Source organism: Passer montanus, unplaced genomic scaffold, assembly GCF_014805655.1.
Source record: "Passer montanus isolate IOZ18808 unplaced genomic scaffold, ASM1480565v1 scaffold8, whole genome shotgun sequence".
Classification (NCBI taxonomy): domain Eukaryota; kingdom Metazoa; phylum Chordata; class Aves; order Passeriformes; family Passeridae; genus Passer; species Passer montanus.
The window spans coordinates 15,669,432-15,695,288 of record NW_024373256.1 but is presented as its reverse complement, the minus strand read 5'-3'; the positions used below and the strand labels follow the sequence as shown (position 1 = coordinate 15,695,288).

At 56.7% G+C, this 25,857-nt stretch overlaps 1 protein-coding gene across 10 annotated transcripts in view; it reads right to left on the bottom strand.

The window, feature by feature from the left end:
• Window positions 1-157: 157 nt before the first annotated feature.
• The window catches only part of LOC120513061 (ankyrin repeat and fibronectin type-III domain-containing protein 1-like), a 245,860-nt gene continuing 220,160 nt past the window's right edge, over window positions 158-25,857 (bottom strand). For all 10 annotated transcript variants that reach the window (XM_039732031.1, XM_039732028.1, XM_039732029.1 and 7 more), the window contains 18 exons: window positions 15,798-15,999; window positions 15,302-15,509; window positions 14,826-15,020; window positions 14,475-14,588; window positions 13,817-13,914; window positions 12,281-12,371; window positions 10,443-10,550; window positions 10,117-10,216; window positions 9,472-9,604; window positions 8,468-8,587; window positions 7,905-8,120; window positions 7,453-7,619; window positions 6,901-7,051; window positions 6,021-6,189; window positions 5,600-5,766; window positions 4,559-4,769; window positions 3,652-4,298; window positions 158-1,346 (listed from right to left, as the gene is read on the bottom strand). In XM_039732031.1, the coding sequence (XP_039587965.1) occupies window positions 1,059-1,346; window positions 3,652-4,298; window positions 4,559-4,769; window positions 5,600-5,766; window positions 6,021-6,189; window positions 6,901-7,051; window positions 7,453-7,619; window positions 7,905-8,120; window positions 8,468-8,587; window positions 9,472-9,604; window positions 10,117-10,216; window positions 10,443-10,550; window positions 12,281-12,371; window positions 13,817-13,914; window positions 14,475-14,588; window positions 14,826-15,020; window positions 15,302-15,509; window positions 15,798-15,999 (3,385 nt within the window). In that variant the 3' untranslated portion in view covers window positions 158-1,058. The remainder of the gene's footprint in view (window positions 1,347-3,651; window positions 4,299-4,558; window positions 4,770-5,599; window positions 5,767-6,020; window positions 6,190-6,900; window positions 7,052-7,452; window positions 7,620-7,904; window positions 8,121-8,467; window positions 8,588-9,471; window positions 9,605-10,116; window positions 10,217-10,442; window positions 10,551-12,280; window positions 12,372-13,816; window positions 13,915-14,474; window positions 14,589-14,825; window positions 15,021-15,301; window positions 15,510-15,797; window positions 16,000-25,857) is intronic.

Sequence of the window (25,857 nt, the reverse complement as noted above, 5' to 3'; positions counted from 1 at the left end):
CCACACGTGATTTGTGTGTTAATGTAACGCTGCACAGAGTGGGAAGCATCCCACTAAACACTCCTGGGAAAGAGGAGCCCAGCCCTTGGAATCAGAGCTGGTTTGGGAGATGGATGATGGAATGCTACGCACCCAGCCACAAGAAGGACAAGTGATATGCACTCAGCAGCAGTTGGCTTTACTATGGACCACAGGAGATCAGAAAAGTAACCTTGTTAACAGGAGACCTAGTGGCTAACAAAATGTCATGCTGTAGGACGTACTAGAGAAGCACAATCACCAGAACAAAACGCCACCCAGGGGGACAAGGAAGCCCAGGGGGTTGCAGGAGATGCCCTATAGCAAATCTCTAGTGTGGTATTGACACGTCTGTGAGTGCAGGGGCTGGCTGCATGGGTTCCTTTAGTCTTGGACACAAGTCAAAGAGTCTTCACCTTTACCCAGCTCCAGTGGCTCTGGCACAATGATTATTGACTTTTTTCAGAATAAAAATACTAATATAATTTTGTTCCAAGAACTTTGTGCAAGAATCATTTCTCCAGGTGCAGTGAAAGGAGGGCAGATAGGAAAACACCCTTCGCAGGGTTGTCCTTGTGGTTCCTGCCCTCTCCTCACTGACACCACAGCCCTCCCCAGCAATCCTCTGTGGCTTTGCCTTCAGTGAATCCCAAACAAGGTTTTTCAGAAAAAAAAGGGGGGGGAAAAAGTATTGCTGCTTCTTCTTGTAATATTTTTCCTCTCTCTCTCTCCCCTGCTTCTCCTTAAAAATGTTTACTTTCAAAAATTCCATTCCTGCAGAGATTCCTCCTGAGCTCTGAGGTCTCTGGACTCCACCCTCCTCTTCTCCAGTCAGAAAAACTGAGTCTTGATGTCTCTTTGGTTAAAAAAAAAAAAATTTAAAAAATAGCACAAACAAATAACACACAACCCAGTATGATCCCATTCCACCCCACGGACGCCTGATGAGAGGGTGTCTGTGGAAGAAGGAAGCATCAGAGACGAGCTGTCTGCTCTCTGGAAGCCGAGGTCTCCTCTCCATCCCACCGACTCTCCTCCTCTCATACGGTGGTCGCTGGCCCGTACTGGAGCACCAGAGGGGACGTCTCCTTGATGCGGACGTAGAAGCGCCCCTCGGGCTGGCTGGTGTGCAGGGACAGGGGCAAGAAGTCATCGGGGAGCCACTGCTCGCTCTCGTTGGCAGCGAACACCAGTCCGAAGTGCTCCAGCTGCTCCTCGCCGTAGCGGACGGTGGCCGCGCCGCCCAGCACGTCCCGCGAGACGTCGTTCATCTCCAGCACCACCAGCTTCACCACCTCCCTGGCAGCCGTCTGGCTGGTGATGTGCAGCTGGGGAGAGAGAGATGGGAGAGGTGGATGGTAAGGGGGAGGAATGAGGAGGAACAGGGGCCGGAGGCAGCAAACGGCGTGGAGGAGTGGTGAGGGTGGAGGAACAGCTGCCCAGTGGTGCCCGTGAGCAGGTGGCAGCAGCTTGGCACAGAGCCATGGGCACACCATGCCCAGGGAATGCCCAAGGGTGCCTCTGCGTGCCAGGGCCCAAACTTATGGACTACTCTCCTGCCTCTACTCCTGTTTCCAAGCCCTTGCCACTCAACCCTTGCATGTGTCACCTACAGCTCTGCTGAGCTGCCCCACTGTCTCGTCACCTGGAGCTGGAGAGGGACAGTCCCTGTCCTGCTCCTGGTACCATGGAGGGATCTGTGTGAAGTCCCTCTTGTGAGCAGGATCCAGACCCTCAGACCAGCTGGGGTCTGGTCACAACAGCTCTGCCAAACTACAACTGAAACCTCTTTGGAACATGGCAATAAATTTCACCCCACGCAGAAGCTTGGGGTTCTCCCACCAACAGCTACCTTTGCCCTCTGCTTCCCTGGGGACAGCCCCGTGAATCCCAAATCCTGTCAAGAAAATGAGCTCATCAGGGCCCTGGCTGCTAATGCTGGGACCCACTGCTTGGCTTCAAAGGCCCAAAGGCAGGACATCCATCCTCACCCAGGCAGGGCAACGTTTCCTTTGGCACATCTGTGAGGGCTTGCAGAGTGCCAGGAGTGCTGCCCCCGCAGGGTGGTCCCAGCTCTGGGCCCACGTGAGCACTGCCAGCCCTGAACAGCCATGGCAGGGCTCAGCTGATTTACACCAGCCGAGGAGCCATGCCTTTGAACTCGCTTTTCTTCGAGGAGAACATCGTAAAACGCTTTCAAGCAGGCATGTCCAAAGCTTTGCAACTTCAAAAGCCACATGGGCAGCCCGCCAAGAACCTGAGGGCTGTGCTTCAATTCCATAGAAATCTATGGGCATTCCTCAAACGGAAAATAATCTGGTGAGGCAGAGTTGTCTCTGCTAGGATGTCCGGCTGGGTGCAGAGACACCGGCTATCAAACCTCCCCAGCAATAAACCAATCAGCCTGCTGGCGCTGTTCTTCCTCTGCCATTGCTTTAGGCCGATTTCAACCCACACCAGTCCATGGTTTAATGATTTTCTGCTCTGTCATACTCAGTCCTGGGCACCAGGAATGTCTCAGAAAGGAAATTTCAACAGGGGAAGGATGTCCATGGCTGGGACCAAAGGAGGCCACAAAGCCAGAGGGGCACCTGCCCAAGATGTGGGGGATGGTCTTCCATGGGGGACCCCACCTGGAGCAGGTGTGAGTGATCAGAGCTGGTAGGGTCAGCTCCTGGGAGCAAAGCCCTCATGGAGAGGAGTCAGGTAACACAGCTGCTCCAGCATAGTCTGAAGGAGCATGGAAGGAGCTCTGCCTGCTGCCCCAGCCAGAACTAGAGTGGGTTCTGCCACTGGAGTTGCCACAGGCTGGAGACAAAAGGCTCCTGCTCTCCCTTCCCTAATGGGGAAGGCTGGAGCAGAGACCACACACCTGGGAAGGGAAGGCTGTAGGAGGAGCATGGCCAGGGCAGGGGTGACAGCTGAATTTTGGCCTGGAAGGATGATGTGTTTGAACACCAGGACATGGCAAGGAGGTGGCAAGCACATCATCTTAAATAATGGATTCAGTTATTATATCGGTAGCTCAGATATAACAAGGAAGATTTGGATTTCTGCTAATACACTCATCTGCTATTTTGGCTTTTTTCCCCCTGTTAGAAGAGTCAGGTTTTTCTTCTCTCTTTATTTTAAACAAAACAAAAAACCCCAACCCCACCACCCCAAAAAAGAAAACCAAAACAACCCCAACCCCCCCAAAACAAAGAAACAAGCAAACAAAAAAACAACCCAAAAAAACCCCACCAAAAAAGTGTCCTTTGCTCTGCCTGCTCACACTGGGTGGCACCAACCTACTGTCACCTGCTGAACCACAGACCAAGAGCTGAACTTCAGCCCCACCACCTTGTCCCCAAAATGCACTACACGTGGCCCTGGCTCACTCCTTGTCCAGCAGCAGCCATCGCTCCTGCAGACACCCTGTCCTACCAGGAGCCTCATCTGCAGCAGGGACAGAGGGAGTCAGGGCAGGAGTGCTGCGAGTCTCCAGGGGACCTCACCCCTGGGACGGTGGAGGACGGGGAGGGCAGTGCCGGGTGTGGGGCACACGAGCCCTGCTGCCTCTGTCCCATCCTGCCAGCCCTGTCCCTCCGGGCACGGCAGAGCCGCTCTGCCACGCGTTACAGGCTCCGGTACCTTGACACTGGTGTCTTTGGAGAGTCCCGTTTCGTACTGAGGGCAGACCCTCAAGGTGACAGAGCCCGGCTTCTTCCCTTGCTCGGCCAAGCCCCCGGGCTGCTCTGGCTGCTGCTCTGGCAAGTCCTGAGTCCACTCATCCGAGCGCGTCCGGCAGCCGGGCTCGGAGCCGGGCGTGGAGCCAGCGCCCAGCCCGCGCTGCCCGCCGCGGCCCGCGGTCCGGCTCTCGGCCGGGGAGCTGTCCACGGAGCCGGGGCACGACTTCCTCGGGGCGGGGCAGTGGGGCTTGGGGAAGTCCAGGCTGCTGGTGCGAACGCAGTACGCCTGTCGCTTCTCCGTGATGCGCAGCAGCTCGATCTGCCGGCTGGGCAGGACAAAGTCACTGTCGTAGAGCCTGGCCGGTGGCCGCGGCTCCTCGGGCGGTGGCGGCACTGGCGGTGCGGCCTTGAGCTCGTGGCTCTGCAGGACGTCCGGGGCACTGTCCCGCAGGCTGCGGGCCGCCCTCCGGCCGCAGCACTCGGGCCCCGAGGTGGAGCACACCAGGTCCAGCTCCTTCGGGCTCTGCGCCCGGCTGGAGTCGTAGTCACTGTCGGTGGCCAGGAACACCTCCGAGGAGCCTTCCTCGTCCGACAGGCCGTGCGAGTCCGCTAGGGGTGAGAGAAGCAACGAGCGGCTCAGCCTGAGTGTGGAATCCCCCGCTGAGGAGGAATCCAGGGAAGCCCCTGAGGTTTTAGCCCTTGTCACACACCTGAGCTGCGCTCGCCACGGCACGGGCAGGGCGGTCCTGGCCCGGCTGACACCGACGGCCCCGCACGCACCCGGCCCAGCCCTGCTGGCACCTCGGGCACAGCCACCCCCAGCCCCCCTGAGCCCAGCAGGCAGGAGCTCGGCTCCGCCGGGTCCGTACCGGAGTTGAGCTTGCGGCTGGTCTCTGGTGAGAGCACTGGGGATGGAAGGTAGTCAAGGTGGGATGAGGAGGATCGGGTTTTCTCCTTGGCTGCCCCCCCGGCCTCGCCGAGGAAGCCACTGAGAGAGATGCCACAGGAGGGCTGCTTGTAGCGGGCGTGCTGCAGGACATCCATGATCCAGCGCATCTCTCGCCAGATCTCCTCCATTTGCTGCCAACAGAGGAAATGGAGGAGCCCTTTCACACAGCAAACAACAGCAACAAGAAAGTCCCATGGCAAAACACGTGAGTGAGTCTGTACACACACCTCTACCCAGAGCTTTGGGGGAATCCCTGAGCTGGGAAATGCAAAGAAAGTGTTCTCAGGTAGGAGGAGGATGCAGCTGCTGGTTCAGCAGGCATGCTGGGGACAGGGGTAGTGTGGGGTGCTCTTTTGCAAGTCCATCCTAAAATGCACTTGCAGGCCTTTTTCTAGCAAGAAGGGCATGTGCACTTTCCTTGGGATTTTTAATGTGATCATTGTAAGTAAGAAGTTGCTCGATAAAGCAACTGCAGCCTGGAGAAGAGGAGGCTCCAGGGACACCTCAGAGCCCATTCCAGTGCCTAAAGGGGCTCCAGGAGAGGTGGAGAGGGACTGGGGACAAGGCATGGAGGGATGGGACAAGGACCTGGATGGACAGGACAAGGGTGAATTGCTTCCCACTGCCAGAGGGCAGGGTTAGATTGGGAAGGAACTGTTCCCTGGGAGGGTGGGCAGGCCCTGGCACAGGGTGCCCAGAGCAGCTGTGGCTGCCCCTGGATCCCTGGAAGGGTCTAAGGCCAGGCTGGACATGGCTTGGAGCAATCTGGGATAGTGGAACTGGATGAGGTTTAGTATCTGTTCCAACCCAAACCGTTCCATGAATCTAAGAAAGACCAGCCTGCTGCTGCCCATCAGCCACATGAGAGAAATCCCCCGAGGCCACCAAGACCAGGGAACAGCCCGGATGCAAATCCTGCTGCCTGAGTCCTAGCGGGTCAGGGCCTCCTCCCACCCCATACCTGGATGTAGTCCTGAACCTGCTGGTGCCTCTGCTTGGCAGTGGAGAGCTCGGCATCAGAGAAAGCCTCCCTGAGGCTCTGCTGGGAGAGGAGTGACTCCAGCTCCAGCAGGGCGGACACCTGGCAGTACTGTGTGATGAACTCCCGGTTGTACGTGAAGAAGTGGACTGGGAGAGGAAACAAGAGAAGGGGGGATGAAAAACATGAGGTCCCATGCTGTGGATGCCCTACAGCCTCCTCCCTATCACCCAAGACGAGGAGGCCACACATTAGTCCACCTGGACAGCCCTCAGTACACCCCTCCATCCCTTCTCCCCAGGGAGTGAGGGAACTCTAGGCACCCCACTACCCAGCCCAGCTCAGGAGGCCTCAGAGGACAAGGGGACCAGCAGAGCTGGGTTTTGGCATTCCCTCTCCTCACCCAGCTCGAAGATCTGCAGTGGCAGTGTGAGGAAGCCAGAGCGAGGGGTATAGGGGTTGTTCTGGCCTGGAGCAGTGCAGACGTCATCTGATGGAGGCAGCAGCAGCAGGAAGGAGACCTGATCCCCAAAGTCCAGCACCTCTTGGCTGTACAGACGGAAGTCTTTGGCCTGCAAGAAGACAGTGCAGGTAACAGCTGCACACATCACCTGGTGGGGCCTCTGCCCAGTCCTCATGCATGGAGTAGTCTCCAGGGACCACTTGCAGCCAGGGGACACTGCAGCTTCAGCACACAACCAGAGACTCCTTGCTTCTGGCATAATCTGTATAATCTCATCACTTCTTCTCTAATTTTTCCTAAAAGTTTCAAAACTTCTGGTCAAATTCAACGTGGCAGGGTGTTGAAAACGTGCCACCAGTGATGAGCAGGGAGGTGCCCTCCCAGCTGCCCAGCCAGAAGCACATACCTGTCATTGGGGCTGCTGGAATGCTTCCCAGCAGATACTTGGCATGGTGGAAGAAGGTATTCTCCCCATGCAGTCTGGCCCCAGGGGCTGCAGCTGCAGCCCAGTACTGGCCAGGGACCAGCCTGCTTTGGAGGCATAGAGTTGAGCTGGTCTCGTGCTGCCCAGGACCAAACCACTGGCAGCAGTAACAAACCCAGATTTGTTATAGTGTGGGAAGGACAAACTGCTCCTGTGGACACTGTCCCTGGACAGGGCAGACTCAGCACTCACCTTTTTTTTGCACAGCACTAAAATCTGGGTGCTCCAGCCTCACAAGGAGGGTCAGACATGTAGTTCCCCACCTGCTGCAACCACCAGCACTGTGCTCACAGCCCCATCCCCTCCCTCTGCCCAGACCTTGGCTCCTGCCTCTACCTCTTGCAATGGGATGTTCACCAGGGTCATCAGCTCCTTGATGGCCACTTGGAGCTCCTGAAAGAAGGGGTTCTGGGACCTGTCAGTCTCTGGCTCTGTGGGAACAGGTTCCTCCACGCTGGCCATCTTCTGCAGCCACTCCCACTCCTCCCTGCAGAAGGCCAGAGACAGACAAGTGAAGGAGGGAGCAGTTTGGGTGGACATGGACACAATTTCTCTGAGAGCTGTGTTTGCTTGGCTGTTCCTCTCCCAGACAATGCAGCATCCCCAGAGGTTTGGGAGAGGTGGAGGTAGAGAGGAAACTTGGTTTGCTTTAGGCTGAATCAGAATCACAGAATATGCTGAGCTGGATGGGACCCACAAGGATTGTCTAGTTCAGCCCTGACCCCACACAAGACACCCTAACAACCCCTCCCTGTGCCTGAGAGTGCTGCATGGCAGGGATAGGAGGGAATATTATGCTGCTGCTGAAGCAGGAGGTGATGGATGCTGTTAGCCTGGGTGGGACAGAGCAGCCTGGCTGCCCTGGCTGAGCAGCCCTACAAATCCCACCTGGAGATGTTGGGGTTGGAGCGGATCTTGACGTGACACAGGATGTTGGGGAGCTGCTCTGGCACCAGCACTCGGATCTGATCCACGGCACTGCACAGCTTCAAGTAGCCCAGGTAGAGGCCCGGGGAGAGGGCGTGGCTGCTCCGCTGGTGATAAGCCAGCTTGTCCTGGGAACAAAGGCACTGCTGCACCAAGCAAGTCCTCACAGCAGGGCTTGTGCTGATGCTTGTAGCACAGCCAGTCCAGCTAGAGAAGGGGAGTGGCACAGGAAGACAACCTGGTGCTCCCAGGTTGAATCTGGCATCAGCTTGATGCCTCCCCTTGAAACAAGAGGATTTTTGGGTTGGCTGGGCTCTGCTGCCCCTCTGGTGTTACCTTTCCAGGCCAAGGAGGAGCAGGGAGCACTGGTGCTTCCCAGGGGAGCCCACTGCCATCCCTGCCCCAGCACACACCTGGATGGAGATGAGCAGCGTGTCCAGAGCAGTGGGCTCCTCGGGGGAGGACACGGACTTGCGGCTGCTCTGCAGCTTGGAGATGGGCACCCAGCGGACACTCTCAAAGGTCTGGTTGGTCTTCACCTCCTTCAGGGTGACGATGAGGATGTTGCCCTGTTTATCTTTGATGGGCTCAAAGAAGACCTGCCCCAGGTCCTGGATGCCTAGCAGCCCCTGTGTGACAGGGTGGGAAGGCAAGAGGAAGCAGAGGGTCAGGGGACTTCCTGAAGGCACAGTGAGTCTGGGCAGGTGGGATGTGCCTGCAGCTGCCTGCTGGAAACCAGTCTGCTCAGAAAAGCACCCTGATGGTCCTCAGCCCCTCTGCAGGAGACTGCCATGACACCTGGCAGCTCACTGTCCCACAGCTGGAGTCCTGCCAGGGGGACGAGGCAGGGACACACAGTCGTGGCCAGCAGATCCTGGGTTTATCCCAGCTGTGGTACATCTGCATGCTGCTCCCAAGGGAGCTCAGCCTCCAGCATCCCATTAAAGTGTTTGTTCCCCCCTAGGCTGACCCTCACCTGCATCTGCGAGATGGCCAGCAGCATCTTGAAGCGTGTCTGCAGGATGCAGGAGCAGGAGGACTGGGACACGGTGACACACTGCCGCAGCCACAGGATCTCGTCCCACATACACGACACCTGCACACACCACAGAGTGTCACCCATGCGTGACACCTGCACACACCACAGAGTGTCACCCACGCATGACACCTGCACACACCACAGAGTGTCACCCATGCATGGCACCTGCACACACCACAGAGTGTCACCCATGCGTGACACCTGCACACACCACAGAGTGTCACTGCTGCTGCAGCTGGGTCACACCAGGGGGTTTTGGGGAAATCTGAGTTGGGTTAGCAATGTGCATGGGCATAGAGCACCTCTCAGCAGGGGTGCAAACAAATCCCTGTGCCACAGGCACTGAGATGCCTCCAGAGCCTGCATCCGAGGGCAGCCCTGAGCCATGTCCACTCAGACATCCATCTTCATCTAGGACTGAAACCTTAAGCTTGAATACAAGGTGGCCAAGGTGGGGAGGGAGAAGAAAGCACTCTACATCCGTAGATAAGGATCAACCAGCAAATTATTTTGGTTCTGAGCTGCTCACATGCCCTTTCCCTAAGTCTGCTGACATCGGGGGAGCTGGCAGCAGCTCCCTGTGCATCCTGGAGCAGAGGCAGAGGTGCCATGGCAGGATGCTGAGGGGAAGCAGCTCAACAGCCACTGACATCCCTGTGAGAGGCAGTGCCCACCCACCCTGGCACATAGCCTGCCCAGTGGCTGTGATCTGTCACCCATCTTTGGGCTTCCATGGGTTGGGATGAAATGCCATTCCCTGGAAGTTTCCTGGTCCATGCTGAACCTCAGCAAGAAGCAAGTCCACGGGCACTACCAAGCCCCAGTGTCTGGGCTGGAGGGACAGAAGTGTTGCCTGATGCCTGCCTGGGTCACCTTGGTACTCCTGGCCCTCTGCCCAAGCACAGGGTACTCCCGGTCCTCCTCTGCCCTCAGCCACCCACCTTGGTGAGCCAGAGGAAATCCTGCATGAGCAGGCAGGAGTAGGTGTCATCAATCTCCACCACGGGGATCTGGTCTTCGTGGGTCACCAGGATGTTGTCATCTTTGTAGAAGATGGCTGTCAGGTAGAGGCCCCTGCACGGGAGAGAAGACAGACTTCAGTGCCACCCCCAGCTGCCAGCTCCATCTCCCAAAGGGTCTCTTTCCTGAGAGGAGATGCCCTGCCCCATGTCCCCACTTCTCTCCAACAGCCCATGGCAGAAGAGGCTTGTGGCTGGTACGGGAGCAGGAACAGGAACCCAACGTGTCCCAGCAGATACCACAGCCCATGACCCTGCAGCAAATGGGACAGAGATGGGCCAGGGGACACTCTGGGTCTGGACAAGGTGGAGTGCCAGGTGAGCCCCAGAGGTGATGCAGGGATCTGGGCACCAGCACAGCTTGGCCAGTGCAAATAGAGACACCAAGAGAATCTCTGATCTCTGGACCATGGGACTCATCTCCACTGACACCACCAGCTCACTCCCAGTGCAGACCCTGCCCTGAGCACGCCCAGCCCCCAACTGTAGGCACAGCTCTCAGGATGGGCAGCTCTGTGGCCCTGCTGGGCCAGGGGCTCTCACCATCCCCGTGCACCAGCCTCTCACCGCTTCAGTGTCTTGAGAAACTTGCTGCCAGGGTGGAAGAGGTGCTTGAGGCTCTTGGAGACCGAATGCTTTCTGCTCTGGGGCTGGTTCTTGCAGGGCTCTGTGAAGCAGAGAGCAGAGGATGCTGCAGCAGGAGATGAAGAGCTGATACCAGCCCATTGAGAAGGCTCTGCTGAGGTCTCCAGTGCCTGAGCTGTCTCCCTGCTCTTCACATCCATGGCACAGACCTATTCCTGCACCATCCCAGCTCTGTGGATCACACCACAACCCTGGGGACTCAGCTGCCCCCGCCTCAGCCTCCCCGGAGCACTGTGCTGTGGGCTCACCATGGCAAATGCAGTGCTGGTGGACGGTCTTCACCTGGCCCAGGAGATGGTCCAGAGCTTCAGCCTGCCCCCTCCGCCGCGGCGCCCGGCCGTCATACTCCCGCCAGTCTGTGGGGACACACCAGCATCACCCCAGCACCCTCTGCCTGGGGCAACAGGGGTTCCCAGCCCCTCCTCCCACAGCATGGCAGCGGCTGTGGGTGCTGGGCACTTCTGGGTGTGCTGGGAGATCCCCAGCTTTGTGCCACTCTTCCCAGGAACACCCAGCTCTGCACAGCACCCCGTGGCCACCGGCCTCCCCACAGCATGGCAGGGACACACCAGGGGGAAGGAACAAGGTTCTGTCTGTTGCTGCTACACTTCTCTGGCCTTAAAAAATAAAATTCTTTCCAGTCTCTTCCTTCAGGTCTTCCCCAGTTACTCCAGATGAGCGCTGGAAGCCAGGCTTACCTCGACAAACACATAAATAAACTCCCGCCAGCTCCACCCGCTGTGGGATGGCAGCAGGGTCCTGAGCAGGGCTGGAGACCTGCCGGCTCTTCTCCCTCAACTTTATATTAATTGCTTTAAACACCCCATGTCCTGCCTGCTGCTGTTTTCCATGGAAAGTTCAGCTCTGTTAACTTTGGCTAGAACTTGCCGCTATTTTTAGTAGCTTTAAAAACACCCAGGGAGGTGCCTGACTATATTCTGCTGGGCCAGGGAGGGATCTCTACTGAAGGGAGAAATATTACTGGCAATAAAAATAAATAAACCCCACTCCTGTCTGATTCACTTCAGCCACACTGAACTGATGCCACCTGGATCTTGGTCACAGGGAATGTAACCTGTGTGAGGTGGCAAATGGGCTTTAAATTGGGTGCAAACACGACAGGGACAAGATAAAGCACGGTACTAGACTGCTGTGCCCTTGCTGTGTGCATTCCTAGACATGCAAATGGATTTTTGGTGATTTCAGTTCTCTGTGGATCTGCAGCCAGAGCTGTGCATGGTGCTGCACATGTCTGAGCCATTACTGTTCACCTCCACCTGTTCCCAGTGCCCTCCCTGCTCCCTGCAGCCTGGTGGGACAGGATGTGCTTCCATGGCCTGATCCTTGGGATAAGCTCAGCCTCCCGTGGGGCTGCTCCTGACTCATTTACAGCACCAGTGCCATGGGACACCACACAGGCACCTGTTTTGGGACTGGTAACAAGTGGCAGAGGCCATTCTGGAGCTCCCTCAGTCCTGAACTTCACCTTTGGGTTGCTCCTTCTAGCTCAGTCCTCCTGGCCCTTCTCCAGCCAGCCCCCTGGGGTGCCTTGTGTGACATTGGGTGGCTGTTTCCTGACACTTTTCTTGGGGCCAGCATGGGGAGGAGAGTGCTGACAGGCCAGAGCTGGTCTCTGTTGGGGCGCATGACCCCATCCCAGCTCCATGCCAGGGAATGCAGGTCCTTGGGTCTGGGCTGGATGTGAGGGACCATGTGGTGGCACAGAGGGGGAAGCCACTGCCACCCAGGACCACTCTGAGTCCTGGCTCTTTGCCACCTCCTAGCTCCCTCCACGGGATGAGCTGATCCAGGTAGCCTGAAAAGGCTCAGCCTAGCCCAGGTGGCAAGGGTAATTCAAGGCTGAAAACTCACTGCTTGGCAAGGCACCATGGATGCTGCTGCAGGCAGCATCCCAGACCCCCAGGCACAGCCTCCCTGCCTGGCCTGAGATTCCAAACTCTGCCTCTGCCCCTGGGTCCACTCGCTCCCATCCCTGCAGTGACAGGGACCCCTGGATGGCACAGGGAGCTGTCCTGTCCCCCTGCCCTGTGCTGGCTGCCATGGGAGTGTTCCCAGGGGTACTCACTGGAAGGGATGGCGAAGGGGGGCACGGAGGCTTGCGGGGGACCCCAGCCCTTCATGTTGTAGGCAGACACGCGGACGTGGTACGCCGTGCCCTGCAAGGAGAGCAGCACACTCAGCACGCCCCACCTCGCCCGGCCTGGCAGCTGAGGCAGGGAGGGTTTCCCCAGCCCACTGCTCCAGTACCCCATGAGGAGCACTCAGCTAAGAGCCCACGGCCCGGGTCACCTCCCTCCTGTACAAAGTCCTTGTTATGAAGCACTAGAGACTCCCTGTGGCCCTGCTGCTTGGGTTTGGGGCCACAGAGGAAGGACTGGACATTGCAAATGTCCCTTGCCAGAAATGCTCCAGCCTGAAAGACTCAGTGCTTCTCTGGATTGGGGTGCTGGTGATCCCGTGGGACATGCAAGGATCCAGCCCCTGGCGACAGGGAGCTGGCCCAGCACTGTCAAGGGCTTGTAGCACAATGACAGTGATTAAAGCCTCTGATTAAAGCCCAGCCAAGCTGCCAGATGTTGCCAGGCTTCCAGGCACTCATGAAGGTGACAGGAGCCTCTGAAGCAGCTCTGAGAGTGTGACTGATGGGCTTGGAGCAGTTTCTTGCAGCGATGCTGCTCCAGGCTTTGCTTGAGCCCCTCCTGCCACACTGCGGGCCGCTCCCACCCTGACAGCGCTCCTGGGCCTAAGCCCCTCTCACCTCACCAAGGGGGTTCTCTGCTCCTCAAATCAGTGCTCCCTGCCTGCCCACCCCTGCTAAGGGTGATCCCATGTGTCCCAGCACCTGCCTGTGTTCCCATCCTGAGCTCCATCCCACCGCAGTCCCCGTGTCCCTGGTGCCAGCCCAGGCATGGCTCTTGTGGTTCTCAGGAAGATAAAACAGCAGGGAGCCACAGTACCACCAGCCATGACCTTGCTGAGCTCCCAAAGCTGAAGATGGGGCTGGTCCCCCCTCTTGGTGACATCGGGGCTGGGGCGGGGGGTTGGACTGTGCAGGTGGCAGAGGACTGAGCCACTGATTTACTGCCCAGGCAGAGCCTGGCTGGAGACAGGAGTGGGGAGGGGGATGGAGAATAAATCAGTGTTGGGGGAATGGGCCCTTCTACCTGTCACTGCAGAGTCCCCAGGCACCCTGGCAGGGAGATTCCCCACTGTCAGGGGCTGCAGCCATGTGGGGACAGACGGATGCTTCTCCCAGCCCCACACTCTTGGCTCTGCCCAGGCTGTGCCCACGGCACACAGCGTGGCGCAATCCTATTGTTGCTGCTCAGAACGATCACAGAAACAAAGAACCATTAAGGTTGGAAATGGCATCTAAGATCACTGAGTCCAACCACTGCCAAGGCCATCACCAAACCATGTCCCCAAGTACCAAATACACGTCTTTTGAACATTTCCAGGGAGGATGACTCCACCACTGCCCTGGGCAGCCTGTGGCAGTGCCTGATCCCCTCCTCATGGGCTGCACTATGGCCTGTGGCTTTTCCCAGCTGTGGGCTCTCCCTGCCGGGCCTTGCCCGCTGTGGGCACCCCCAGCACTCACCGACACCAGCCCCTGGATGGTGAAGTGCAGGTCCTGCAGCTTGTCAATCACGGCTTCTCCCAGCAGCGGTGAGAAGGTGGAGGAGCAGCTCCACTCCACTGCAAGGAGAGAGACCCCAAGGTGGCATGAAGCCCTGGAGTGGGGACAGGCCACCAGGGCTGGGGCAGCATGTCACAGACAGCAGCTGCAGGGGGACTGCAGACAGCACAGGAGATGGAGGCAGCACAGTGCAGGCATGGAAAAAAGGTGATTCATAGTGGGGGGAAGGTCATGGGGAGCTGCTGTCCTCACCAAGCCACGTAAGATGGGGTCAGCACATTTAATTGGTGGCTCAGAAGTGGGCGATGGAAGAAATTCTTCCAGAAGACAAAAATATCTGGTTTAAGTGGGTGAGTCTTCCCAGTGTGCAGGATGAGGAGGCAGCCAACAAGCGACACCCCAAGTTTTGCCTTGGTGCAGGATGATGTTTGGTCTAGTTCAGAGCATTTGGGTGGTGGCCAGGCTGTCCAGCAGCCATGGCTTCCTCTGTTCTCCAGCACAAAAGTGGCCTGACTGGGGCTTGGCAGCACTGCCCATGGCTCTGTTGTGTTGACATGGGGTGCAAGGTGACTGCTGTGGCTGTGTGACCCTGCCCTGCTGCAGGGATCCCAGTCCTTACCTTTGTACTTGGTGACAACAGCTGAGTTGACACTCAGGGGCTCCCAGAAGGTCACCTGCAATGAAGAGCTGCTGGCCACAGAGAGGTGGACGCTGCTGGGGGCATCTGGCACTCCTGGGGACAGAGATGCAGGGACTGCTACAGCGATGACAGTCACTCTGAACCTCCCCGTGTCCCTCTTGGGCCTCTCCCCGGTCCCAGGGACATATTCCCTGATGGAACACGTTCTCCCCTCCACGCACCCACACTGCAAGTCCTGCCACAGGGTGCAGGTGATGGGTGTGTGCCACGCACAGCCCCACTCCTTCCCCCAGAACAGGGCCAGCCCCCAGCCCTCCTGCAGTCACTCACGGGCATGCTCAAACCCTGCCTTCATGCGCTTGTAAAGCCGGAACCGCCACTCCCAGGCCTTGAGCTGCTTCTCCTTCTCCGAGCAGTCAGCGTTGGGCGCCTCGTTCACCACCTGTGCCATCAGCTCGTTGACGCGCTGCTCCGCTTCCCGCACCAGCGTGGAGAGGTGCAGCGAGCGGCTTTCCAGGCTCACAACTGTGCCCACGGGCCCAGAAGGAAAGGGAGGAGAAGGCGGTTAGGGCAAGCTGTGCCTCTGCTGGCAATGGATTCCCACCCTGAGACCCCATCCTCCTCTCCATGTCCTGGGTCTGGAGTCCATTTGAGTGCATGGTTCCCCTCGAGCCCTGCTGCAGCCTGCACCGGTCCCCCAGAGCCCAGTGATCACCTCCCCTCTGCATCCAGTGCCTGTGGTGCTCCACTGCACCACGCTGGAGACCCAGGTGATGGGCGCAGCACGACTCCCTGTCCCAACTCACAGTGTGGGCTCTCCTTCGCTCCCGCCTGCAGCAAGGCCCTGGCAATGGGAGCATTGTTGGTCATGATGGCGATGTCCAGGGGCAGGAGCCCCTCGCTGTTGGGAGTGTTGAGGTCCAGCTCCTCAGGGCTGTAGTGCTTCAGCATCTCCTGCACCCTGTCAAGATCCTGCAGCTCCACGGCCTCAAAGAGCGCAGCATTGCTCTGGAACTGGGTGAAAGGAGAAATGCAGCTGGGCTGAGCATGGGGCACCCTCCTCCATCCCACCACATACCCTGGGCCCTCACTAGCCCCCATGAACCCAATCAGGGAGAGGGTGCCCTCACCCCAAGGCCTTGGCAGCATCAGCTCTTTGCAGACACATCTGGATGATGCCAAGCAAACACCTGGACCAGCTCCAACTGAACTTGCTAAGCTTCACTTAAGCTCCCACCCAAGTTCCAGACCATGCACACAGGGACCCTCTGTCCCCATCTGGATGGGGCAGCAGGCACTGACCAGGTAGGACTTGCGCAGCTTCTCCTTCTCGCCCCGTCCCACCAGGCTGCCCTCGTCGAAGGAGGTGTAGTTGACACGGAATTTCCCGGACAGGTTTCTGTAGAGCCTCTTGGCCGCGTTTGGTGAGGAAGGGCCCGGTGGCTTCCTGGCCTGCGCCAGCTGCAGGTCCCGCATCTGCTGCGTCATTTTAGGAGAGGATGACCTGGGAAAAAGCAGGAGGGAAATGAGGCATGGAGGATGTGCCAGAAAGGCAGAGGTTCATCTGTGTTGTCAGGACCAAGACAGGAATCGGAGACCCAGGGCACTCCCAGGCAGCACCAATATGAGTGGCTGCAAGGTGAATGCCAGTGCCAGCAATGCCCTCACCCATCTGTTTTCTGCTGTGGTAGATCTGTTCCTCCTCCCCACCTCTGCTGCTGGCCCTGCAGGGGTGCCAAGGGGCTCATATGATCCCTGCAGGTAAGACATTTCCTTCCACACAGAGGCTGGGATGCCCAAAGCAAACTCAGGCTGCTCAGCTCTACAGCTGGTCTGGATCCATCCCACCAGGGCAATCTGTCCACACACCCAGTCTCCACCATCCAGCTCCCACAGAGATGGGCTGTCCCATCCAGGGACGGCCAGCCCCCTCAGCAGCGGAGGCTGCAGGGAATGAGGCATGGAGGATGTGCCAGAAAGGCAGAGGTTCATCTGTGTTGTCAGGACCAAGACAGGAATCGGAGACCCAGGGCACTCCCAGGCAGCACCAATATGAGTGGCTGCAAGGTGAATGCCAGTGCCAGCAATGCCCTCACCCATCTGTTTTCTGCTGTGGTAGATCTGTTCCTCCTCCCCACCTCTGCTGCTGGCCCTGCAGGGGTGCCAAGGGGCTCATATGATCCCTGCAGGTAAGACATTTCCTTCCACACAGAGGCTGGGATGCCCAAAGCAAACTCAGGCTGCTCAGCTCTACAGCTGGTCTGGATCCATCCCACCAGGGCAATCTGTCCACACACCCAGTCTCCACCATCCAGCTCCCACAGAGATGGGCTGTCCCATCCAGCGGAGGCTGCAGGGCCTGGCAGCCTCCAGACCCGTGCTGGGTGATCGCTGTCCATCACCACTGGCATGGGATAGCCTTGTGTACCCTCTCCACACTCACCCTTCTGCAGGAACCCGTGTCCTGCACTCAACACCATCCCTCAGCCCTTTTTGGTACATGACTTTTTTCGGAGTTGCTATTCCAGCAAAGGGCACTCTCTGGAAGTGAAGTGGGAACAGGGAACATTAAGGGCCATTTCTAAGGGCATCCAGACAATGCCAGGTCCTGATGGGGACCAGTGACCCCAGTCTTCTGCTCACCAAGAGATCCAGGCTTCACAATTGCTTCTTACCTTTTCCATCCATTAACCTACAAAATCTTTTCTCCTCTCTGATTACAGAATCACTGACTGGTTTGGGTTAGAAGGGACCTTGAAGACCATCTAGTTCCAATGCCCTGCCACTGGGACATGATTTTGATTTTTATTTTCAAGATCTACAAGTCACAAGGAAAGCTGGTGTCTTTTCTGGGGCTCTCCAGAGTGGGAGCTGTTTCCTTCCCTGCAGCCAGGACCCTCTTGGCTCCATCAAGACCTCAAGCCACCAGTCAAAATCCCCTGCTTTGTGTGAGTGTGGCCTTATTGCCGTATGGGGCTTTTGCCCATGAATCATCCCCTGTGGCATGGAGGGTTTCCACTGCGTCAAACATCTGATCCCCTTCTTGCTGGAGCTCTGGCACAGGTCCCAGAGAGGAGCATCAGGTCTAAGGAGCATTTAGCATGGTACACTTAACACAGTTTCTCTCAGTTTTGGCCCCATTCCCCTGTGTATAAGGTCAGATATTTAGGGGCAAAGTCTTCCTCCCCTTGCTTTATTGGTTAAATATCAAGTGTGATAAAAGCATGGCATTTGGCTGAAGGTCATGCCAGAACACCCCAGCGAGTCTGTGCCTGTGGTGAGGATGTTTATAAAGCCATCATCCTGAGACAGGATATTAATAACCCCTCGCTCTGCGCCCTTTGTCGTCCTCATTTCAGATGAGGCACAGGGGGCTGCAGAAGGACTTTAATGATTTTACCTTTTATTACTGTGATATTTAAGAGTGGAAAGTGCTGCGAAGGTTGACTCCTGGCAATCATTCATCTCATCAGCTGCAGCCTGTGGATTTAGAGGGCTCCAATGTGGCCCAAGCCACAGTGTAACATTGCTGCCCTGGGTTGCTCCAGAAATGGACATTATCTGAACACAGGGCTTCATGGATCAGACACTGAGCACCAGTCACACCACCAAAGGCCCATTTGCAAAAGCAGATAGGTGTTTTGTCACTTCAGGTGGCAAAATATCCCTGAGCAACCCCATGGGAGTGGGTGAGTTTTGAGCAGCAGAGTCCTACTGGTTCTGGTGGGGAGGAAGGGATCAGCACCCAGGAGTGTGTCACCATGGTGGGAGAGCCTGCACAATGCAAGGAAGGGCAGAAAACAAGTCCTACGGTCTCTGGGACCTGCCTGGCTCTGGACACAGTGTCCTCAGCCTCTGCACTCCACATGTCATCATGGACAGGGAGCAGCTCCTGGCACGGCCTCTGCTGAGGGCTCCTCATGCCAAGGGCCAGCACACAGCTCACACAGCCTTCTGCAGAGGGCAGGGAACAGGGCTGGAATGGCAGCACAGCTCTGCTGTCACTGCTGTGCAGATGAGAGGAAAGCCACCTGTACCCGAGCAGGCAGAGCTGTTCTGACAGGAAGACACAGGAAGGCAGGTCCCTCAGGAGAAGCCTGAGATGCAAAGCACTGCCTGCTATATTTAGGAAAGAGAAGTGACTTGAGAGGTTCTCCAGCAAAACCTTGCCCTTTCTCTTGTGTTTAAGAGTTCCCTGCTGCCCAAGTTCTCCTCTCTCCTCTCCACCTCTAGCTGCTGCTCAGAGGTGAAGGTGGCTCTTTCAGCAGGCTCATCAAGACGTGTAAGTGTGAATTCCACTGCAGCTCCCCTTCTTCAAAGGAGGCAACAATGCTCTCCCACATGGAATGCTTTTCCCTCCACGGAAGCTGGAGCAGACCCTGTTGTAACAGATCCCTGCTCCATTCGTGCCTGCGGAATCAGGGTTTAAAATGGAGAGGTGCTTTGGAGAGAAAGTCATTTGTTCTGCCAATTAAAATACACAGCAAATGACCCAGTGCAGGCAGACTGCATAGCTAGGAGGAAGCTCTCCCAGAGATGGCAGAAACAGGGACAGAGAGAATTTTCTCACTGTTTTCCCTCCTCTGATTTGCTTTTAATGAGAATTAAAGAGATGGAAATTATTCAGTGCTCAGGAGTGAACATCTATGTATATTAAACCAGCTGCCCCCAAGATAAAAGAGTTTCCTGCCCTGTGGGTATGAGTCATCTGGACTCAGTGAAATGGTCTTGATTTATCTATAGCTAAACTTTGCCCTGGAGCAACTGATAGCTGAAAACAACACCTGCAGATGTCCTGCCCTCAGGGGCCAGCCAGCCAACACCAGCTCACCCATGGCAAAGCCCCATCCTGCAGGGAGGTGTGGGAGGAGATCCCACCTCCTCTGCCTGAAGAGTCTCAGCGCAGCTAAACTAAATTTATCTCAGCCACAATTGGTTCTTGTTACTAATTATTGTCCTACAGTCTGCAAGCAGAGGACAGGTGCTTTGCCTGCCCCAGCAGTTCAGCTCTCTGGCCATGGGGGATGTGTTTGTGACCATCAGGGAGGTGATGTGGACATCAGGTTTGCAGTGCCATAAACCCACACACCAGCAAACTCCTTCTGTGTGTGAAGAGCAAACTCTTCACACCAGCAAAACTCTTCTATGAGTAGAAGACTCCCTCCATAGCAGAAGCTGAGGTTCTGTGGAAGGATGAGCTGGGGCTGTTCAGGTCCATCTGGGGTCAGTTCTGGGCCTCTCATGGCTGGAGAGTGTCCAGAGGAGGAAATGGAGCTGGAGAAGGGTCTGGAGCCCCAGGAGGGGTTGAGGGAGCTGTGAAAGGGGCTCAACCTGGAGAAAAGGAGGCTCAGGGGGGATCTTCTGGCTCTGCACAACTCCTGACAGGAGGGGACAGCTGGGGGGTCGGGCTCTGCTCCCAGGGAACAGGGACAGGACAAGAGGAAACGGCCTCAAGCTGTGCCAGGGGAGGTTTAGACTGGATATCAGGAAAACTTCTTCCCTGAAAGGGTGGTCAGGCACTGGCACAGCTGTGCTGGGCAGTGGTGGAGTCACCATCCCTTGAGGGATTTAAAAGCGGTGTGGATGTGGCACTTGGGGACATTGTTCAGTGGTGGCCTTGGCAGTGCTGGGTTAATTGTTGGATTTGATGATCTTAAATGTTTTTTCCAACCTTAGTGATTCTAACTATGATTCTGTCTCAGGAAACCAATGCAATAGAGGTGGTTTTCTTTCCTTTTAAAAGCGCATGAGAATGGATGAGTGTAAGGCATCTTCATTTTTTTCCCTTCCTCCAGCATCAAACACAAGCAATTCCACTGGGTAGTTTACAACGTGGTTTATGGTATTCTGAACGTTAATGTTTGCAACACTGCAGATCTTGGCCTAGTAAAAAGTGTTAATAGTTGTTGTAATTCCTTGATTTTAAGTGCGTTTTGTGGAAGGGTGTAGCCCCTCCAAGTGTCCAGCTGAGAACCAGTCCTTAACAGACACAGCTGCTGTGCCCCACGACAGAGCCCAGAGCCCGGGGGGCTGGGACAACCCTGCCCACCCCGAGCCCAGCGGGTACCTGGGCAGGCAGGGAATGACCACCCTGCCCCAGGTCACCAGGCCAGACAAAAGGAAGAAAATTTTTACCATGAGGGTGGGCAGGCCCTGGCACAGGGTGCCCAGAGGGGCTGTGGCTGCCCCTGGATCCTTGGCAGCGCCCAAGGCCAGGACACTGGGGCTTGGAGCAGCCTGGGATGGTGGAAGGTGTCCTTGCCCATGGCAGGGGTAGGATGAGATAAACAATCATTAAGATCCCTTCCAAGCCAGAGGAGTCCATGACTCTATGATGTGGCTGGTGGGGGCCACGGTGGCCATCCCACAGTCCTGTCAGCACCTGGAGCCTGGCTGGGAACAGCCCATGTGCCAGCAGTGCCGCTGCTGGGGCAGTGACCTCCCTGCCACCCCGAGGCTCCGGGGCTGGCTGTGGGAAGGAAAAGCTCCCGGGTGCCTGCCCGAGGTGGCAGTGAGAGGGCAGGCTCCAGGCACAGCAGCTGACACGAGCTCAGCTCTGCACTCCCTCCCTGGGGTCAGTGGGGGTGGCTGGCACACCAGGGAGCTGCTCTCACCATTCCCAGCCTCATGCAGCAAACAAGGAGGCAGCGGGGATCTGTGCACAAGAAAAAAGGAGCCTGAAAGACAGGGGATGAAAGGTGCTGATGGCTTTCAAAGAGCAAGGGTTGGTATTGGGAGCTGAAGAGGGACTGGGCCCTTGCAGAGTTTGCTGAAGCCTCACAGCCACGTGGATATCAGTGGTGTGTTAGCAAAAGATGCCAGGGATACTCTCCTGAACCATGCTCCAATTCAGTCCGGAGGGTATTCAAGGATGGAACAGGCAAAGGACAGGAGCAGCCTAAAAACCAGTTATCAGGGGGACACAACCCAATGCAGCCAAGCTCACCCCAGCAGGGAGCTCACAGCAAGAGGTGACCAGCCCCAAGCGTGGGCAGCAGGGCAAGGGGGCAAATCTGCCGCTCTGCCCTGCTCAGGTGAGACCCCACCTGCAGAGCTACTCCAGATCTGGGCCCCCAGCACAAAAAAGTGAATCCAGAGGAGGCCACAGAGATGCTTCTAAGACTGAAGCCCCTCTACTCTGGAGCCAGGCTGGCAGAGCTGGGGGTGCTCACCTGCAGAGGAGAAGGCTCCAGGGACACGGTGGAACTGGATGGGCTTTCAGGTCCCTTCCAACCTGAGCTGTTCCACGGCTGTATGATCCCATGAGATCAAGTAGGAAGATCAGCACACAGGTGTTTCCTGAGAGAAAAATCTGAGTGTGAGAGGTCTCTCCACAGGTGAGCACACTTGGTCTGACCCACGTCCAGGGCTGTGCCCACCCCTGTGCAGCAAGAATTCACAACTATGGCCATGGACACTTGGACACCAACACTACAGCAGAGACCAACACTCAGAGCAGCTCCCCCACAGCCATGGGGACAGGGACAAGAGGTGCTGTGTCCAGCATGAAGAGGAGCTGCTGGCATGTTTGCATTTTCCACTCTTTTTGCCCAAGCATAAGCAATTTTTCATGACTGGCAAAATAGAAGCTGGCTTAAAAATTGAACATAAGTAGGGGAGCCCTTCCAAAGAGTGGGATTTCACAACCCACCAAAAAGCACGCTCAGAACTAGGACCAAATGCCATGATCAGCATCCCTGCAAGGCAGCAGGGCTCATGGAGCAGCAGGCACAGCAGTTACCAACCCGGGGCTGTGCAGACCACCAAGGCATTTCAGTGCTGTGCAGTGACCTGGCCATGCAGACACGGAGCAAAACACTCCTGCTCCACGGAAACATCTGTGTGCCTAGAAAATGCACTTGCTTATTGAAACCTGCGTCCAGGGAAAGGCACCAAAGCAGACTTTGTTTCTTTGTTTGTTTGTGTTTCCTCCAGCTTTTTTCTCCCCACTTGGCAAACCTGCTGGGTTTTGTTTTGAGTGGAGCTGAAGCGAGCATGCCTCTTTTGTTTAGCAATAACAACTAACTTATATAGATGCTCTCCTGCCAGGACATTTTTGTTGGAGCTCCAGAAGCCCAGTGCTGTTAGACCCCAATGCTTGGAGGAGCTCAGTGTGGTGTCAGGCCCCTGGGTCAATGCAGAACTTCCTGAGCACCAATGGCAGCACATTGTCCCTGCTGTCCCCATGCAGGGCACCCGTGGTGTGTCTGTGCTGCCCAAGGAGCTCATGGCCCATGGCAGCAGAGAACATCCCCGTGGACACACAGCCCACCCTGGCGCAGCTTGTCCTGCTCTGTCCTGTCTCCTGTCCTCCTGTTGGGAGGACAACTTTCCTCTGGAGGGGAAAATTGACTCCCAGCAGCTTGGTACCCAAATGAAAAGCACATCCTGGGTGAGATCTGCAATGTCCAGCAGTGCCCAGTGCCCTGCACCTCTCCAGGAGATGAAGAGCAGCATTCCCCCTTGGAGCACTTCCCCTCCGAGCATTCCCCCTGTGCCATACAGGCTGCCCCCCAAAACAGAAGGTTTTTTGCATCCTTTGGAGAACACTTGCACTGGGAACACATGGCAAGGACCCCTCCTCACTCCCTGGGTCCAGTCCTCACTCAGCTGTGGCAGAAGGGACTCACACAGGCTGGACACACCAGATCCCACACCACAGGGCTGGCTGGGGGTCAGCAGTGTCCTCCTGAGGCACAGCCATGTCCCCTGACACAGCACAAAAGAGCCTGCCCAAATGTCTCACCCCCACTTAAATCACAGGCTGAATTTGGGAACGATGGAGACTTCAGGACTCCGAGAGAGGTCTGGAGCCAACCAAGTAGATCACTTGCTGACAGTGTCCCATAAAACACCCCACTGCTGCAGGCCCAGCAGTGCCTTTGGGGAGGAAGGGAGTGGAGACGCTTGAGCAAACTCTGCTGCAACACAACAATGCTGCCGCTTCTTGCTTTTCTTTATTTTTTTCATTAGACCCCCTGATCACTGCTTAAAAGTGAGACCAGAAGGATCTTGTGGTTCAGTGGCCATTAAAATGTAGCCCAAATCAGACTTTCATTTGCAGTGTCCCTGTGACATCTGCCATGAGGGGCAGGACTGCTGTCAGGTGCCATCACAAAGTGCCACTGTCCTGGCCGTGCCATGCAGGGCAGCCTCCTGCACACACACCTCATGCAGCACCTCCTGCCAGGGCAGGGGTACCTCTTCCTGGGGACTGTGCTGAGGGACATGGCACAACAACTGGCTCACCAGCCAAGGCAGGTGATGCTGCCAACACCTTGGACTGCAGTGAACAGGGCACTAGTGGGCACAGCCTGGTTCCAGACACCCCAAACCATCCCTTGCGGGAGGAAATTCAACATTTCAGAGGCTCACATCCACAGATCTGCGTCAGGAAGGAGATGCTGGAAGCTTCTACGCCCAGCCCAGCTCTGCTGATTTTACTGTTTTCACAAGAATTTACCCAGCAGAGCTGCCGCATCCTGCCCAGAGGTTCTTACCTAGAAAATCCACAGAAAATCTACTTTTCTGCTTCGGCGCTACCAAACTTTAGTGGGGATGGAGCTGAGTGGGTCTGTGCAGTACAGACTGAGGGCATCTCTGCCTGGAGGGCTTCGGGAGCTGCTGCTCGGGACGCAGCATCCCTGTGTGACACGTCCCTGGGGCACCTCCCCGCCGGCACCGGCACCGGGCCGCCCAGCCCTGGGCTCCCGTCTCCCGGCCAGGGCAAGCCTCGCTCGCTGCCTCGCCACAAAGCCAGCCTTTAATTGCTGCTTGACATTAAGTATCTGAGCAAGGAAGTCTTGGGTAAATGTTCTTGCTATGGGAACACACAGTGCTGAGTCTCTTTAATTACATTGTTTTTGTTTGGCTTTCTTTATTAGTTGTGCTGCGGCTTCCCCTCCCTGACAGGCCGGCGAGGCTCACGCTAAATATGGCCGGGTTTAAAGCCCGCCGTGAAACCCGAGGCGCGGCACCAGACTGGCTGGACGCGGAGCAAGCCAGGGTTACGCGGACACGCATTCCAGGCCGGCTCCGGCCCCGCGCTCCCCCCGCCTGCCACACATCGAAGCCTCTCCGAGAACAACCACCGCGCTCCACACCGCCCCAAACCTTCCTCTTCCCTGCCCTGTGAAATCCCCCCGCGAACAGCCCAGCCCTGGGCCCCAGGCTGCCCCATTTCTGTCGCGCTCATCGCTTCCACACTGGCCCACGTCTCCACGGCACCCGTCACATCGGTCACCTCCTGTGCTCTCCCCACCCCAAACTGCCCTGCCCCACACCTGCTCAGCCCGCCTCCAGGCTGCCCCTCAGGACCAAAGAGCCTTCTTCCCACTGGCCACACTGCTTTCATCTTCCTCTGCCCTCCTTGTTATTTTAAAGGCATTCCAGAGGATGCTGTCAGGCTTGGATGTGGTTTGGTTGGGTTGTTTGTTTTCGTACTGGAGGTTTTATGATCGCATTGGGAACAAGCCCTAATTGAGCTGCAATTCGAATTGCAGTCCGTGGGTATTTGTTTCATTTTTGGAAGGGCTCAAACGGCTGTGTAGCTTAGGCTGGAGAATGCATTTGGTTTTAACTGGAACCTGATGGAGACAGGACAGAGCAGGACAAGCTGCCCCAAGTCATGATCAAAGTTCCTGGGGAAGCCCAGTGTGGTCAGCCTGGTGCCAGGTACCCACAACACAACAGGCAGTGCTGGTTGTGATCACAGCCCTGTGACCACCCAAAAATCCTGGCACTGTCAGGGAGGAGGCAGACAGAGCCAGAACCCTGGTGCCAAGCGCACAGCCCTGGAGCCTGGCTCGGTGGGAGCTCGCAGCCACCCTGCAAATCCCTGTCCTCTGCAAACTTCTATTCCCTGTGAACTCCTGCCCCTGCAAACCTCTGCAAATCCCTGTCCCCTGCAAACCCCTGTCCCCTGACAGCCCATGTTCTACCAACATCTGTGCCCAGCAAATCCCTGCACTCTGTAAACCACTGCTCCCAGCTGCAGGGGTTTGTGACTTGTGCTCACTTAAGAAAGGGAGCCCAGCATCCCAGAGGGAGCTCAGCACCACTGCTGGCTGGTCCTTGCTGAGTCAGGAGCTGCTCCAGACAGAGCTGCTCACAGGGAACAGAGAGCAAGAAAGGGCAGCACCTAAAGGTCAGTGCCCAGGCTGCCCTTCATGGGAACTGTGTGATGTCACCTTCCACTGACTGTGTCCCACAGCTACTGCCAGAACCAGTGCTCAGCCCCACACCCAAATGTGCCTGATGCTTCTAGCACCAGCAACCAGCCAGACCTTTGCAGGTAGGGATGGGCACACAGAGGGACCAGAGAGCACCTGCTCTGCTCCACTCCCATCCTGCCAGGATCTCA